The 18,573-nt window shown below is 32.2% G+C and overlaps 2 protein-coding genes across 3 annotated transcripts in view; one reads left to right on the top strand and one right to left on the bottom strand.

The window, feature by feature from the left end:
- Positions 1-6,100: 6,100 nt before the first annotated feature.
- Positions 6,101-13,315, bottom strand: LOC127718830 (U6 snRNA-associated Sm-like protein LSm5). The gene is made up of 5 exons (XM_052224905.1): positions 13,232-13,315; positions 10,670-10,765; positions 8,580-8,607; positions 7,291-7,363; positions 6,101-6,299 (listed from the first exon to the last, which is right to left on the bottom strand). The coding sequence occupies exons 1-5, from the start codon at positions 13,269-13,271 to the stop codon at positions 6,267-6,269; spliced, it is 270 nt and encodes an 89-aa protein (XP_052080865.1). The 5' UTR covers positions 13,272-13,315; the 3' UTR covers positions 6,101-6,266.
- A 138-nt stretch (positions 13,316-13,453) lies between these two features.
- The window catches only part of LOC127718790 (triple functional domain protein-like), a 273,187-nt gene continuing 268,067 nt past the window's right edge, over positions 13,454-18,573 (top strand). For both annotated transcript variants that reach the window (XM_052224840.1, XM_052224841.1), the window contains exon 1: positions 13,454-13,637. In XM_052224840.1, coding sequence (XP_052080800.1) covers positions 13,571-13,637 — 67 coding nt within the window. In that variant the 5' untranslated portion in view covers positions 13,454-13,570. The remainder of the gene's footprint in view (positions 13,638-18,573) is intronic.

Genomic DNA, 18,573 nt, shown 5'->3' with positions numbered 1-18,573 from the left:
TAAAACAGGGGAGACATTTCAGCTTGTGCACTCTTGTTTTATAAAATAATTTTTATTTTGTCTTTAGTTTCTATGTACATACATGTTTACCCTATGACCTCCCCCTAATATGCATTTATCCGACATTAAAACTTGTATTTTGCAATTATTTAATAATCAGTTGGGATTTAATAAAGTTTCATGTTCATTTGCCAATTCAAAATTTTACAAATTAAACTTTTCATATGAATGTTTCATTTAAAGCTGATTAAATTCCAACAAATAGAATACTTTAGGACTATAAATGTTTTTTACTTTTCAGTATGTTGAGAGAAGTTCACAACAAGCTATTTTGTTTGAAGAGGAACCACAGTGGTCAAGACTTCATCTTTGAATAAAGTTAATTGTATTAGAAGTGAAGCCTTAACAGTCATGAGACAATAATCAATATTTAATTGTTATTTCGAAGACTATGTGGATGTAAACTGATTATCATTTGTATGACTTAAATGTGGTATTTTTCATATGAAGGACCTACAAGGCAAAGAATTGGAAGTGACAAAAATGTGTATGCATTTGAAGACTTGAAGAACTTGTACTGTCTTCTTCAGATTTCAAGAGAATTGATGATTTTAAAACAGTAAATTCTGTGTATGAAATGAAGAATGTGTGCTCATTAAATGAATTATAAAAATATGTTTTCTACCTTGAATTTATTAAAACATAAAAGATAGACAAATTTCTGTCTTTTTTATTCATGACACTAATATTACAGAATTAATTCTTATATACTAATTCTTGATAGATGTGCTTTGAGAAATTCCACACAAGGTGCCTTTTGCAAGTCTATTTGTTAGCCTGAAAGTGTAACTCAATGGGTTATCAACACGGAAAACTACAGTTAACTCTCAGTCATATAATAAAATGCTTGACTGAGCGCAGCTGGATACGACCGCAGAGGTCCAACCCTGAACAGTTGGGGCAAAAATGGACACAATATTCGCGCTTGATACAGGTCTGAATTTGGATTGTAAATAAATATTTGACACATAATAGGTTTCTGACACCGAGTAACTGTAGTCAAAGAACTTAGAATTGGTTATATGATTTGAATTTATATTCAATTTTTTGCTTTTGTGCAATACACTATGCTGTTGCGAAATTAACCCCCCCCCCCCAAAAAAAAAATGTACCCCCCTTTTTTTTGCTTTTGTGAAATACACAATGCTGTTGCGTATTGACCCCCCTCCCCCCTAAATTTTTTTTCACCTCCCCCCCCCCCCCCCCCCCTCCTCCAAAAAAAAAAAATCTTTCCCTCAAGATATGGTCATAATCTCAATTCAGATTTCCAATGGAGTTTGCAACCATAATTACCAATTTAAATACATCATAAAAGTCTTAAAATAGAAAAAAAAATCCCCCCCCTAATTTTTGAACCCCCTTATGATTCATCACCCCCAAACTCAATCCCAGCCTTCCCTTTGTGGTATGGTACCTTGCAGTACAATTTCAGAGAGATCCATACACTTGAACACAAGTTATTGTTTTGAAACTAGAAAAATGCTTGTTTTTTGCCCCTAATTCCTAAAATTTTGAGACAATTACCCCAAAAATCCATCCCAGCCTTCACTTTGTGGTATGGTACCTTGCAGTACAATTTCAGAGAGATCCATACACTTGAACACAAGTTATTGTCTGGAAACTAGAAAAATGCTTATTTTTGGCCCCTTATTCCTAAACGTTTTGGGCAATTACCCCCAAACTCAATTCCAGCTTTCCCTTTGTGATATAGAACCTTGTGTTACAATTTCAGAAAGATCCATACACTTACACACAAGTTATTGTCATGAAACTAGAAAAATGCTTGTTTTTTGCCCCTTTTTTGGCCACTAATTCCTAAAATTTTGAGACAATTGCCCCCAAAATCAATCCCAGCATTCCCTTTTTGATATGGAACCTTGTGGTACAATGTCAGAGAGATCCATACACTAACACACAAGTTATTGTCTGGAAGTTACAAAAATGCTTATTTTTGGCCCCTTTTTGGTCCCTAATTTAACTGTTGGTACCATGTGACCCCCAAAATCAATCTCAACCTTCTTTTTGTGGTATTGAACCTTATGGTAAAATTTCTTAGAGATCCATTCACTTAAACTAAAGTTATTGTGCGAAAACCAATGTGTCTTCAGACGACGACGACGCCAACTTCATACCAATATACGACTGCAAAAATGTTCTGCTGTCGTATAAAAATAAGGAGATGTGGTAGGATTGACAATGATACAACTATCCCTAAAGGCTAAAGATCAAAGATAATGAATAAACTAGATATCATTGAGATGGGAGCCATCTCTGGGCCCCGCTGTAAATAATGTGTGGTAAAAAATTTGTATCTTTATCATTGGACATGGGGTTGTCAACTGAAACCAAAGTTTTTGACCTTCACCTTTGACCTAGGAAGTTGTACATAAATTATGACACACCCTCTGGTGTTGGTTTATATACATGTCAAGTATAAACTTTGAAATAACGGTTCTCAAGATATAGAGCGGAGTCACGATCTTTACCATAGGACATGGGGTTGTCAACTAGAACCAAAGTTTTTGACCTTGACCTTTGACCTAGGAAGTTGTACATACATTATGACACACCCTCTGGTATTGGTTAATATACATGTCAAGTATAATTTTTGAAATCATAACGGTTCTCTAGATATAGAGCGGACACAATTTGTTACGGACGGACGGACGGACAGACGGACAGACTCATCACTATAGGGTGTCCTCCATTCGGCGGGGCCCTAATTATAGCTTATCATGGATTTCAATACAAAAGAAAGATCACCATTTAACTTTGAAATACCATTAGGTACTAGTAGTTATAATGTTTATTGTTAAAGACTGTATTTTGACATTTTCATATCTTTCTGGTTTTACTCTATTGTTGAGTTGCTGTCACACTGTGTTTACCCAAAGGCCACATCTTCTTCAATCCCTATGAAACTGAGAGAGGTTGCTCAGTCTGACAAAGTGAGGAGGCTCGGTCAAAACTTTTGGGAATTGGTGGGGATATTTTTCCTACCATAAGTACCAAGTATCAGCTATAACTGGTACAAACTGAGTGAGGTGGCTCAGTTTTTTTAACATGTTTTTAACAGGGAAGGGGTATTTTATTTGTTTTTATCAAATTTCAATTGGGGATATTTTACTGTTTTTATCCAAATTTTAATTTGGGATATTTTACTGTTTTTATCCAAATTTTAATGGGGATATTTTACTGTTTTTATCAAAATTTTAATTGGGGATGTTTTACTGTTCTTATCAATATTTTAAATGGGTCATTTATTGTGTTTTAAAAGGGGCTGGGAGTTTTATTCATTTTTATCAAATTTTAATTGGGGATGTTTTACAATTTTTATCCAAATTTTAATTGGGGATATTTTACTGTTTTTATCCAAATTCAAAAAGGGTCATTTTATTGTGTTTTAAAAGGGACTGGGTATTTTAATTATTTTTTTTATCAAATTTTAATTTCGGGATGTTTTACTGTTTTTATCCAAATTTTAAATGGGTCATTTTATTATGTTTTAAAAGGGACTGGGTACTTTATTTGTTTTTATCAAATTTTAATTGGGGATATTTACTGTTTTTATCCAAATTTTATATGGATCATTTTATTGTGTTTTAAAAAGGACTGGGTATTTTAATAGGGGATGTTTCACTGTTTTATTCAAATTTTAAAAGGGTCATTTTATTGGTTATGATAACCATTTAAAATTGAAAATAAAAACTACAACTTCATAATGGCTCAATACTAAAAAAACTCCATATTTCATGTCAAAAAGTTTTGATCTTTTCAATGTTTGAAATTTTTATTCTTCCATGCCCGGTAAAATGTACTTCATGATTAAAAATCTTTTCCTCAACTAACAAACTTAACATAGGATATCTAACACGTAGAATATGCTAATATAGGTGGCTAAGGTTTGTATGGATTTGAGAGACATGGAGGGAGGGCGAAATAGGAAGAATTGAGAGGGTGAGGGTAGAGATGTATGTTCTTTAGGGAGAAAGAGGAAGAATTGAGAGGATGAGTAATATTGAGTCAGGTATGTAAAGATGTATGTTCTATAGGGAGAAAAAGGAAGAATTGAGAGGATGAATAATATTGAGAGTGTTATGTAAAGATGCATGTTCTATAGGGAGAAAAAGGAAGTATTGAGAGGATAAGTAATATTGAGAGTGGTATGTAAAGAAAGTAAGTATAGGAGGGAGTGAAAGATGGGAGAATGTTAATTTCTTTATAAGGGCTTGGTGTACTGGTTAAATGGAAGTGCAGTTTTCTCTTTTCCCTCATGTAGTTTCTATTTTCTTCAGAAATTTGTTAACATTTTAACTTCTGAAATTACTAAGCACTGTCTAAAAATTTACAAGTTAACAGCCTTTCTTGTAACTGATTATTTGCTGCTTTTATATAAACATTGTAGCACTTTTCAGTGACTAGATAGGGTTGCAGCTTTTCATCAATTTTAGCAGCATCCTCTTAACAGTTCAATATGTAGTAATATAGACACACTTTATAAATGTTTCCTTCATTCTGAGAAATTTTGCTTTCCAATCTTTTGAAATGCCTGCTCAGCATCTTTTTATGACTTTCTTTGTCTTATTCTTCTTTGTGCATCTTTGCTGTCAAGTTTGTTATTCATTCTCATCATATGGGTTTTATATCAGTCTAAAAATACTGTAATGTTTTGCAGTTATCTAATATTTCATGGTCGACTTCCAAAAGTAAAATTAAGTCTAAATTTTTTTTTATGACAATTACAAGGAGAATACAAATAAAAGAAGAATATGTTTTCCAAGTTAAAAAGAGGCATAACTCTAGAACAGTAAATGACTCACTGCCCAAATTCAAACTCTGTCTGCGTGTTGTGGTTCTTAGCATTGCGTACGGGTTTCATTTACATGAGGCAAACTTAAGAAAGAGTGCAGAAACAAAAATGGGATGGATGGAAAGACAGAAGGACGGACGGTCAGGGGTAACACTTAATTCCCTCTTCACCTATGGCAGGGGCATAAAAATAGGTCACTAAGACATTCTATTTACATGCATCATGTATATCCAAGCCTCTTTTAAACCGCCTTGGTGGTCTTGTGGTTTTTCCGTTTCCATTCTCAATTTTATGTTTCCTGCGGACTGGTTCATTCTGTAGGGTAAACTTGTTGTTCACATCCTTGTCCTTTGGTCTTTGGCAGAGTCCTCTCATTTGCAATCATATCACATCTTTTTTTTAATAATTTGACTACAGTTTTGGCTTTCAGCGGGTACAATTTATATGAAAGCTCATCTAAAGTGTCATTAGTTACTATTTTGACCATCTAAGTTGAAAAAATTAAAGTATAAAGTTATAATGGCTACAAGCATTTAAAAAGCATAATAAGTATCATATTGTTGAATACTGTGTATTGATCTCCAGATGTCTTATGGTTGTTTATTTTGATTGGTTACAGTCTCAATGACACACCTCTCCTTTTATTAATACATGCTGTAAATACTGTTTTTCAAGGATTCTTGGTTCTATCAAAACTTAATTTAACTTGTGTTATTGTACTAAGTCAAGAGAAAGGTTTCAATTCCATCAAGCAAATTGACCATGGGTGATTTTGAGTTTCCTGTTTAGGGTTTTGGGGTTTTTATACTTCATTCTATACATGTTTACCTGACTTTCCTAACTTTAAGTCTAGAGAGTTCATGATGAAAATTACTGTGGATTCATTAATTTTCTTAGGTTACAATTTTTGTTGATTGAGGAAAATTTGTATTTTCGTGGATATTTGATTTCATGGTTTTTCCAATACTTGCAAACAAGCCGATATAAAATTTGTATTTCATTGGACATTTAAATCTATGGTTTTCCTTTACTCATGAAATCAATGAAAATTGGTATCCCACAAATAATAATGAATCCACAGTATTCTAGAATCTTGTGTTGTGTGCAGAAATCAATGTCTTTTTTTGTTTAATTTAAAATCATTCACAAGATAAAATCCTGAAATCAAAACATAGACATATATTTTTCTTATCAGAGGTTATAATGTGGCTAATAAAGCATAAGGAAGAGTCATTTTAAATTTTTTTAATTTTGTCTTTTTATGATTTGAATCTTGACAATGAATGATATTATATACAATATGACAAAAAAAATGAAGATGTCGATATAAAATGATGTTGCTATGGAAACACATGTAGGTGGTTCTTCACAGTGATGTCATGAGATCAAATGACTTCTACATTTCTGGTCCTTCACCACCAGGTATAAGCTGAAGAAAAAAAAATGGAGAGGAGTATATACACAGATTATAAATGCCTTAAAAATACAGAAAATTTGATATTTTTAGAACTTTATTCTGTGAAAATATCTTTATATTGAAATGTCTTGATAAAATGGAAGTTATTGTAATCAAATATTTAGGATTAAATGAGGATAACAGTCTGAGCAAGGTTTTATAGTCAAAATGTTTGAATTTTCCAATAAAGGTGTGATGCCTGCCTTCTCCAAATAATGAAAGCAGTCCATGTCAGTATGGGAAACTCTAAACTTCACGCAGATCTGGGTTGGACCCCCCCCCCTTTTATTTTGATAATCTATGCTTTTGAATGGGGACATATGGCTGGAACCCCCTTTTCAAAATGGCTGGATCCACCCCTGATATGCATAATGAACTTCTTCCCAAATAAACTAGTAAGTAAAATATAATGAAGGAAATAAAGTAATTAACTCGCCACTTTCAATTTTAAAGAGTACCATCCCAACAAATAGACCACTTTCAAGCTATGTCCTTCACAGGAAAAGTTCTTCAATTATGCACGCCTTTTTGACTTTTTGACGTCAGTTACCAGATAAAGGGATTTCCTGTATCCCTGCACTATTAAAGTTTATCAAATGCCTTCGTGATCGTCATTATGCAGGATAAACTAAAAATAATGATTGTTCCGTAGGTACTTATCACAATTCCCTATTAATGACAGCATTGCTGATTATCAAATATAAGAATTTAATTTGTTGAATACAATGTTATTCGTGCAATATAGCATATATTTTTCAACCTCTCGCTCAACATGGGAAGGAAGTCACGATGCCCCTTAACGCATGAATGATGTTCACTAAAACCAAAGTTTTTGACGGAAATGCAACGAACTCAAAGTGGTCTTTTATGGAAGAATCACATGGGATTTTCATTAAATTAAAAATGCTTATAAATTTCACTTATAATTACTAAAGAACTTAGAGGCACAGATATTAATACTAACCATAGTAATGTTGTTTCCATTCAGAAGAATTTGATCTAGCTTAGTAACTCGTCTTCCTTCTGGTGTGCTTTCACTGAATAATATTATGGAAACTTTAGGCATTTGTCTTCATTAATGTATTTCTCTCTACAATCTTAAATAGTGACTTATCTTTCTTTCAAACTTGTCATTATTGCAAATAAATATTCATATGGAATAAATTTTCAAAGGGCAAGGTTCATTAGGATCTGGAGAGGGTGTCTTTATTTCTCTATTTCTTTAATTTTTAGGCCATTTTTTTATCAATTCTTTATTCTATTTGCCAATTAATTTCTAATCTTTATATTTTAGCACCTCATTATTCTCTAATCTTTATTTTGAATGCCCAATATTCTCTTTTCTGTAAACCACATCTAGACCCTTGTTCATAAAGCACAACTTCTGGTCATATATTTTGGCTACATTCAAAAGTTACTAGTGTGATGTTTAATTGCAGTCTTTTGCTGTAGGATGGGCTTTTTGAATTAAAATTCAAGGTTGGCATATTTATAAAATGTCAATACACAATGCTAAGACGATATACATAAATTGTTCATTGATCACCTAAAACAATAAAAATATGTATTATTTGGGGAAAATTTTTAATTCATTAAAATAAATTAATTTCATAATACATTCAACACAAAATACTAAATTGTTCATGAAAATAAATTTCATTTTGTTTATATATTTTATATAAAGACATTCCCTAACAACTAAATTGTTAAATTAAACATAAACATTGTTTATTTACACCACACTATTATACTTTTATTTTAGGACCTAAACATAATATCCATGAACCAGCATCCCCTTTTTACTTATCATTGTACAAAAGAAAAGATTTATCGCATTGCAATGCCTGGTTGAGAGAGGCAGAGCAACAAAGACAGACAGCTATAGTATACACTGATAACTTTCACGGTAACAATAAAAATTTCATATAAAAAAACCTAACTCAGACACTTATAAGGTGTGACATAATCTTAAGTAGAGAAATCAAAAAGTTCAAATGTATACATGTATATCTACAAGGAATCTTCAGCACAATTTTGTGATTCTGCAATGTTCATTTAGCCTCTGATTTTGTAACTATAAAAGCATACGTTCGATATTTCATTGGAAAATCTAATTTTTCTCTGTGATGTTAAAATTTTTAGCCATACTGTTTGTTAGACTTAACCATTAAATGTGTGTGTTAACTCCTCATTTTGAACATTAAGTACTAAACTAGATTTTTTTTAAAGGTATTTCTCTGAAAAAATACTTACAATTCTGTTACATCTTCTAATACCATATCTGTCATACTGTTAAGGATTATTCTTCTCACTTGGTTGCAAATAGTGATGTTTGTACATGGAAGTACATACATGTAAAGAAGTGGACATAACACTAGTTCAGATAATTATCAAACTTTTGAAAATATCCAAGTTAGATTTCATTTGGAAACAAAGATGACAAGAGAATGTATCCAAAACTATATACCTCTGCTACTTGGTACCATGGGATATAATAATAGACCACTTATCCTTAACATAATATAATATTATTATCATAATAATGTCATGATATATCTGAAAACTTTGGTAACTGTACCTAATAACTACAAAAGACTGTGAGCAGAACTAATTATTTATATCCCCTGTGCCCATTTACATTGTAGTTAAAATATTGCATGCAGTCCATGATTTGATAAGGTAAACCCCAAAAATTATATGAACCAAAACGTAAGGGACTAAAGATATTCTGCAACTATACACAAAAGCAGAAAGTTGCAGATACAAATTGCAGGCTGATGAATGAACAGACCAAGTAACGAAAACAAAATAAATTTCACAATGATCACTGTACAATCTCACTTCCCAAAGCAGGGTATATTATAAATCTATTTCAGTATTATATCATCATACCAAAACAAAAAGTTTCAAGTTGCATTATGTGGATATAAATGCATAATTGAACTATGACAATATGACAGAAATAGGATAATTTTCCCAATGAGTTAATTGTGCATTTGTGTTGTAACAATATACATACATGAACACTGATAAAACAGACACTAATATAAATATAATTCTAATATATAAAAGACAATAATAATTATCTCCCTTTTTTTAAAAGTTTCTCCTTTGATAAGGTTGTAAATGTAATTTAATCAAAAAGGGATAATAAGTAAGTCTCAAGCAATTGATAAGCTTTTATTGTAGATCTTCATTTGAATCTGTTTACATGTATAATCAGCTCATTGGGTAGGTCAGTAATAATGAGATGTTGTCATCATGAGGATAGCTTGATACATGATCTTCCAATTAGTGCTTTTTGTCGAGCCTTCGACTTTAGTCGAAAAAGCGAGACATAGCGATCCTACATTCCGTCGGCGTCGTCGTCGTTGGCGGCGTCCACAAATATTCCCTCTGTGGTTAAAGTTTTTGAAATTTTAATAACTTTCTTAAACTATCCTGGATTTCTACCAAACTTGGACAGAAGCTTGTTTATGATCATAAGATAGTATCCAGAAGTAAATTTTGTAAAAATAAAATTCCATTTTTTCCGTATTTTACTTATAAATGGACTTAGTTTTTCTGCCGGGAAATATTACATTCACTCTGTGGTTAAAGTTTTAAAAAATTTAATAACTTTCTTATACTATTTTGGATTTGTACCAAACTTGGACAGAAGCTTGTTTATGATCAAAAGCTAGTATCTAGAAGGAAATTTTGTAAAAAAATAAATTCATTTTTTCCGTATTTTACTTTTAAATGGACTTAGATTTTCTGCCAGGAAACAACACATTCACTCTGTGGTTAAAGTTTTTTAAATTTCAATAACTTTCTTATACTATTTTGGATTTGTACCAAACTTGGACAGAAGCTTGTTTATAATCAAATGCTAGTATCTAGAAGGAAATTTTGTTTTCTTCCAGTTAACATTACATTCAGTCTGCAGTTAAAGTTTTTAAACATTTATTAGATTCATAAACTATCCTGGATTTTTACCAAACTTGGACAGAAGCTTCTTACAATCAAAAGATAGTATCAAGAGGAATATTTTTATTGATTTACTTCCTCATTTTTGTTGAGCCTGCGATTAACAGAAAAAGTAGGCGAGACACTGGGTTCCGCGGAACCCTTACGAATTTTTCATGTAAGAAATTTGACATCACAAAGCAAATATCTTCACGTCAAAATGACATTTTTTCTTCCAAAATTTCCCAGGTCATACGGGGCAATTCATTCATAAAATCTAAATTGGAATCTGATCTATTCTTGACATTTGTCTTGAATTGGTTGTTTCAGACACGTTGGTAAAAGACATAGCCCATGATTTCGGTAGTTTTTCTTTTAATTGGTCAAAAGGATACTGACATAATCATCAAAACCAAGTAAAGTTCCAACTATTTCTTTATCATTCTTCATCACAATGTGGATTCGAGATCCTATACATTTGTCTACCAGTTCTGAAATGAGAAAATAATTTGAACAGTTAAAGCTACATCACAGGGTATATACATGCTCACAAAGTTTGATTCCAAACAGAAAGCCCTGATTTGTATTTATGAAAATTGCACCAAAATTTTCATACATGGTCATTATGTGTAAGAATATAAGTTAAACATTCAGCTGTTGAGCAACGAATCTAAAAATGGATCACACAGTATAACATGTAGCATGCTCACATGAAGCTTAACAAAATTAAGGAAGCTCTGATTTGAATTTCCTGAGAAAAATGTGACAAAAATTTCATATGATGGACAGACCTACAAAATGTAAACCAGTAATTTACATACCCCTGAATTTGAGGAGAGTTATAATAAGTTGATTAGTTTTCTATATAGCTAATTATTTATAAAGGGGTTTCTAGTGACAGCTACAGCTATGAACAGTATATTTATCACAGGAGATGAGGAGTTCAACTTCAATGAGAAAGCCATCCAACTATAAAACCCCCCTTTTTATATTGGTATCACGTTGTCGTCGTCAGCATCTTCCGAAGACATTTGGTTTCCGGACAATAACTTTAGTAAATGTAAATAGAAATCTATGAAATTTAAACACTAGGTTTATAACCACAACAGGAAGGTTGGTTTTGGGGGTTATAGTCCTAACAGTTTAGGAATTAGGGGCCAAAAAAGTGCCCAAATAAGCATTTTTCTAGTTTCCAGACAATAACTTGTGGAACGGTGTATGGATCTTTCTGAAATTATACCACAAGTTTCCATACCACAAAGGGATGGTTAGGATTGGCGTTGGGGGGTTATGGCTCAAACTGTTTAGGAATTAGGGGCAAAAAAGGGGGAAAAACAAGGGTTTCCTGGTTAATAGACAATTAAAAAAAGTACAATGTTATGTTTGGATTACCTCCCTTACACTGCTTTTAAATTATGTATAAAGAAATGTTGTATTGTCTTGAGGTGATAAGCTGTCAATTTATTTTTAGAAGTTACTATTTAAAAATGCTGATTACTTACTTACTTAATCCTCTTCGTGCTTTGATGCACATAGGGCCGTAAAAAATGCTGATTAAGGAATATTAATTTTAGCCATGATTATGTGTGTCATTTTCTATTTTAAGACTTTTATGATGTATTTAAATGGTAATTATGGTTGCAAACTCAATTGGAAATTTGAATTGAGATTATGACCATATCTTGAGGGAAAGATTTTTTTTTTTGGAAAAAGGGGGGGAGGGGGAGGTGAAAAAAAAATTGTGTGTGTGGAGGGGGGGTGGTTAAAAAAGAAATTGTGAGGAGGGGGGCAATTTTTTCTCATTTCAGATATTAAAAAGAAAATTTCTTCAAATATTTTACTTATACATGATGTACTAATAAAACCAATTATTTTTAAATAATTTTTTTCTATAATGTTACATATTTGTAAAAATGATTTTTAGATAAAATATTTTTCATAATGTTACACATTTGAAAAAATAATTGATGGCACAAATAAGATTCAAAATTATTTTATAAATGTAATTTTGATGAAATTAGTAATGAAGCGCTAGCGGTAGTAAGCAATAATAGGCCACAATTTTTAGAGTAGTTTATTGTGAACTTTTTATTGTGAAAATACATGGATGGTAACAGAGGGATTCAAACCAGTAACCTTGAGATCTAAAGACAGCCCTCTGACTGGTCCAAGGAAGATCTTCCCTAACTCGATCAGGAAGACTCCCCCAATATCTCCAATTATACAACACTCTTTCCCGCTCTGCTCATCATCCATATGAGCAGCCCACAGGTCAACAACTGGACAAACCCCAAGTCTTTTACTAGTAAAACATCTGGCTATATAGCTAGTTCCTTATAATTACATGTCATGATCATACCTTAATTATGACCTGCTCGTACATCATGACCATATCTATTCATCTGCCAGGTACTCGCAGGTGCTTTTAGAAGTTGCTTGCAGTGCCATTTTTGTTAAAATACATGTAGTGATGTACATGGTTAGATTCCTAGATAGTAGGTTTGAATCCCGTTGGTACCATCCTAGTTAAAATAGTTACAACATCTTGTATGATAATTTTTTTTTTGCTGTGACGCTTTCTAGGACAGGGCATTGTAATCATTTGGAATATGATTGTACAAAGGGGATTTGAACCTCTTGAGATCTAAGACTAAATGCAGCGCTCTAACCAATTTATAACCAATTTAGTCAAAGAACGTCTTCGTTAACTAAAACAGTTAGACTACCTTTAAATATCCAAGTATACAAAAATAGCTACTTATACAGACTCCAACTATTTCTGAGGTTCAAACTTTCTCTCTCCGGCAATACCGGTCTCGTTTTAATTTGATATGGTCATGGACATGGTTCGAAATTGTTCTGTTTTGGTACGAAATGACAAGCTCCGAAACTTACAACCTTATTTGAAAGCCAGTTAAAAAAAACGCTAATCACTATCAGCTCTTAGCATAATTTACCAAGGGGAAGCAGCTGAGAAGGGTTTGAGAATGTTGTCATCGTAGGTCTCTCACATGTGAATTTGTTGACAAAGTAGTAAAGGCCTAAGAGAAAACGAAAGAAAAAGGGCTGTTTGACATCAAAATAAATTTATTCTCGGGGTTTGTCCTAATGAAGAATGTGGGATGAGTCATGGTAGTGAAGTCGAACACGCCTACTATGACAAATTCCACCGGAAGCTACGGAAATAACCGATGCCTACCGATTAAATAATTTTGATGGCCGAAAAAGATGAAGATGCTACACAATGATGCTGATTATTGTAAACAGCAATTAGAGCGTCTTATGGCCGAAAAGACATGAACAACCAAGAGCACAGGAAAGATGTGACAAACGAGAGAGAAGTGGAATGTTATTATCGCCCAGGTACATAAAAACAAAGAAAACTTTACTGTTTTTATATGAAGTTTATCTCGTCATGGTCCATTGCATGTTCCTAAATAAATGCCTAACAGTAAGATAACTGGATATTTCTCATGTAAAAAGTTTAGAATATAATAGTTTAAAAATTTAATGAATGATTTGTCTTCATGCTTAGCTTTATTAGAAATTTATTAGTTTGAATTTGATATTAACTTTTTGTCCAGAACAAAATAATTTATGAATATTGGGAAAACATGCATGAAACTGAAATGTTATCTATTCATTTGAGTTTGATCCTTAAACTGTATGTGTCCAGTGTGGAATATGGCAGTATGCCTGTTCTTTGAAAGCTCCCAAATCACACAGAAACTTATAATCAAGACGTTTAAATAAATGACGTCCCACATACCACACTAACGGCTCTGAACTAATTGCAGAGAGTACAATGCTGTATGGTAATTCTCTGTATATGTACAGTGCTGTTGTCTAATGTGATTCATGCACAATATTGAAACCAACCAAAGATTGAGTTACAACAATAAAGAGGGTAGTGAAAGTCAATTGCTTTGGTTTACTTTGCTCCTTCTAGACTTATGTCAAAATTTTCAGAAAAAAATCAGAGCTACATGTACTATGTACATGTGCATTAATGTTTATGTACATGTATGTGTTAACACAAAAGCTGTCTTCAGCTTTCAATCATAAATAATTGCATGATTTACTTAGTTTTATTATCATTTGTCACAAAGATTGAGAGATTGTTGTTTTTTTGTCCTACCCTTAATAACATTAAAAGTGCTGCAAATATTAAAGTTGATTTTTTATGCCCCCGCCATAGGCGACAGGGGCATTAAGTGTTACCCTTGACTGTCCGTCTTTCCGTCCGTCCCATTTTTGTTGCAAAGCTTGAGCGGGGAAATTCGTGTCCTCAGACACATTCTTCTTTTATTTAAATATATCAGTCTGCACCAAAATCTTTTCCAATTACTAGTCCCAAGACCACTATTCTGACATTTTTCTTATGTGTCTAAACAAAGTTTTACAAATACTTACTATTCCAAATAAAATTTTACTAGTCAAAAGCATCGGACTAGTGGCTAAAGGTGCAGACTGATATCCTTTACTAGAAGGCACCTCAGTAGCCAAGTGGTCTAAGTAGTTCCCCTACAGTGATCATCAGCCTGTTATGAGATTGATTCCCACTTTGGGCATTTGCCTCGAACTCTTTAATTTACTTGAATTGCCATTATTCCTGTCAAAGGTTACCTGTAGTGGTAGGGTACTGTACATGTGGCAACCTAAACCAAATGTAAACTGGTGCCATGTCCAATGTAGCCAAGTGTGATAAATACTTAAAGTAACATTTATCACCAACAAATGGCAACAATCATTCAATCCTTTATTTAAACAGTTCATTCTGTGCAAGGAACTGTATGGTCATACAGTGCTCTGTTGGAACTTGGCATATTAAAAACTAGCAAAAAAGTATTTGGTCTTCCTTATTTTAAATGATTTAGCAATTCTGTAATTTTCTAAGTTTCTTTGTTAAATTTCACAAGTGGTGATTTAGTTATATTCACCAGCAATATACTGGTGATTTGAGGAAGGGGCATCAACAACTCTGCAGCATTCTTGTTATATTTTATCTTCAACTTTAAAAAAAAATAAACTGGTTGATTGACATGATTTATGTTTGCTTAATGTCCAGCTGCAAATATTACATGCATATTGATTATTCAAGGAGAAGTATACATGTATGTATCGTAGTTTGTACATGTACTTGGCATACATGCTGAATTGAAATTTGAATGTTGCTGAAGAAAACTAATATGGTGTATTTAGTCATGACAAATGCTAGTGCACAGAATCACAGACCACAGGTGGACATTGTAACTCTGCCTAGATGCTATAAATATTCTGACTTTAAGTCAACTAGTCTTTGGAATAAGTCCTTTAGTTTCATATATATGCTTTGTGCAGGAGGGAAAAATACCAGTTTATCGATTTTAAAATGGTACTTATGTTTTTTTTTGGAAAAGTATTGAAAAAGGATATTTTTTAAATTCCTGCAATCTGTTTTCTGAAACTACTATGTATGTACAATGTACATTGTGAGCACCAAATTGAAATAAACATTTATTGCTATTTTTAATGAGTTTTATATAAGTATTGTTTACATCAAGACATATCATTGCATGTGGTCCCAGACAAAGATAAAATAATGAATTCTATTTTTGTTAAAATATAATATATATATTCCAGAATATATGAATTCTTTTTATTTTTTTCCATTTAGTTTATAATCATGATAATTAGTAATCTTCCAAGATATTGATCTTTGTAAATGAAAATTACTTAGACAAATGATTTTAAATATATGCTACACAGTGAGTGAGTATACTCCTTAAGTGCAAAATCTATTATTTTTCATTATGCTTTTTTATACCCCGGGATCATATATATTGGTCATGTGGTGATAATTATATATATATGCAGTTACAAAGTATGAGCAATTGAATGTGTATGAGTGAATAATTTTTGTGATCACTCAACCCTGCTTTAACCTGAGGGACAGTGGTGTCACAGCACAACATTAAAGAAACTGTAAAATCAGTTTGAGAAGGATCACTCATCAGATCACTGCTATAAGCACAAAAAAGAGCAATGACAGATTACACAAATTACCGATCAAAGAGTAATTGCAGTTACTGAATTTCAGAAAAGCTAGTTCAAACCCATTGAATTTCAACTAATAATGAATATCGTATTTGTTTTTCGTTTATTGTTTTGTACATGTACATAAACCAGACCGTTAGTATTCTTGTTTGAATTTTTACATTTGTCATTTTGGAGCCTTTTATAGCTAACAATGCAGTATGGGTTTTGCTCATTGCTGAAGGCTGTACAGTGACTATAGTTTTTAGCTGCTCCATCATTTGGTCTCTGGTGGAGAGTTGTCTCATTGGCAATCATATCAAATCTTCTTATTTTTATAACAAATCAACAATGTTTACCTAGATTGGCAGATTAGGAGTTTTAAAGGATCAATTATTCTTGATGACTTTTATAAACACTAGTTTTGATCTGAGGTGTAACTGTGTGTTCTTTAACCAATATTACAGTCTGTGTGCATCTTAATAATAAGGAACAAAAAACTACTTTATGTCTAGATTATTGTACAAATATATTTATCAATATGTTTAATATTTAAAAGTAATGATTCATATATCAGACTAAAAGAATTTCATCCCTTTTTACGACTCAAGGAAGTTCAAAGTCAATTGGATAATTTGTTAAAGGTACAAATATGACAGTTAAATATTCTTGTTATTGCTTAAGGAAAGAAATGTGGTCTGCCAAAATGAATTTCAATACATCTTTGGTCAGGTTTAAGTACAATGTACATAAAATTATACAAATCTGTGTATTCCGAGAATTACAGAGTAAAGAAAATATTTATTTGTACATCAAAATTAATGTAAATGTGCATGTATCATTACTTTATGAAAATTGAAAAAAATAATTTCTCCAAAAGATTTTGTCATATAATCCCTAGAATGATCTGTTAATTATAAGGCCTTTTATTAAACATTTCTAGATTCCTGAATTATGTTTTTTAACAAAATATTTAAATACTAAAACTGTGTTATATTTTTATTATTTTAAGCAGAAATTGTAATTACTATTTGAGGTGCACATTTACATGTTTTGCCGTTTTTTTGTGAAACTTCCACAAAACAAAAATAACAATAGCCTGAAATCAAAACATTTTTTTTCTGCTTGAAATCTTTCGAAAATCTAGGATATTTAAGCCCCTGCGGCGGCAGAGGGGATAGTGTGCTTTACCCTTGTCCCTCTGTACGTCTGTCCGTTCGTATGTCCCAAATTATTTTCCCGTTCTCTAACTTTAGTTTGCCTCAACCAAATGTTATGATATTTATACACAATGCTTATTACCACCAAACACAGATCAAGTTTGAATTTGGGTGACAGTTCTCGGGTTATGTCTCTTTCTAAAGGAAAAAATTGGCAAATTTGCAGTTTCGGCAATCTTACTTTAGATTTCCTTTACCAAATGTTATGAAACTTATACCTAATGCTTAATACCACCAAACTCAGATCAAGTTTGATATGGATGGTGTCACTTTCATTGTTCTCGAGATACATTGTGTATGCCCCTTTATAAATGGAAAAATTGCTAAATTTGCCATTTCTGCACTTTAACTTTAGTTTGCCTCCACCAAATGTTATAAAACTTATACACAATGCTTATTACCACAAAACTCGGATCAGATTTGAATTTGGGTGGCGACACTTATACTGTTTTATATTGATGCCCCTTTATATTTGAAAAATTGCTTAATTTTTCGTTTCCGTTCTCCAACTTCAGTTTTCCTCAACCTGTCAACCAAATGTTATGAAACTTATACACAATGATTATTACCACAAAAGTCAGATCAAGTTTGAATTTGTATGGAACGCCGGCACTGTCTTATTATGACATTTCTCATTATATGATGTTCATTTGCCATTATATGATGTCATTTTACCCTTATATGATATGCAAATGACATTATATGATGTGCACTTATCCTTATATGATGTACACTTGTCATTATGTGATGTGAACTTGTCCTTATATGATGTACACTTGTCATTATATGATGTGAAGTTGTCCTTATATGCTATCCAAACACATTTATATGAGGTGCAAACATCTTTATATCATGTCCACAATTCATTAAATGATGTACTTTTTCCATTATGTTATGTGATTGGGTCCTTATATTATGTGATGCTTTCCTTATACGATGTAGAAACGGCATTATGTGATGTACAATCACCTTTATACGATATGCAATCACCTTTATATGATGACAATTTGACATTATCTGATGTGCAAATTATATTATATGATGTGCAAGTTATATTATATGAT

The sequence above is a fragment of the Mytilus californianus genome, unplaced genomic scaffold (genome assembly GCF_021869535.1).
Source record: "Mytilus californianus isolate M0D057914Y unplaced genomic scaffold, xbMytCali1.0.p SCAF_10, whole genome shotgun sequence".
NCBI classification, from domain to species: Eukaryota; Metazoa; Mollusca; class Bivalvia; order Mytilida; family Mytilidae; genus Mytilus; species Mytilus californianus.
This window is presented reverse-complemented; position numbering and strand designations above follow the sequence as displayed.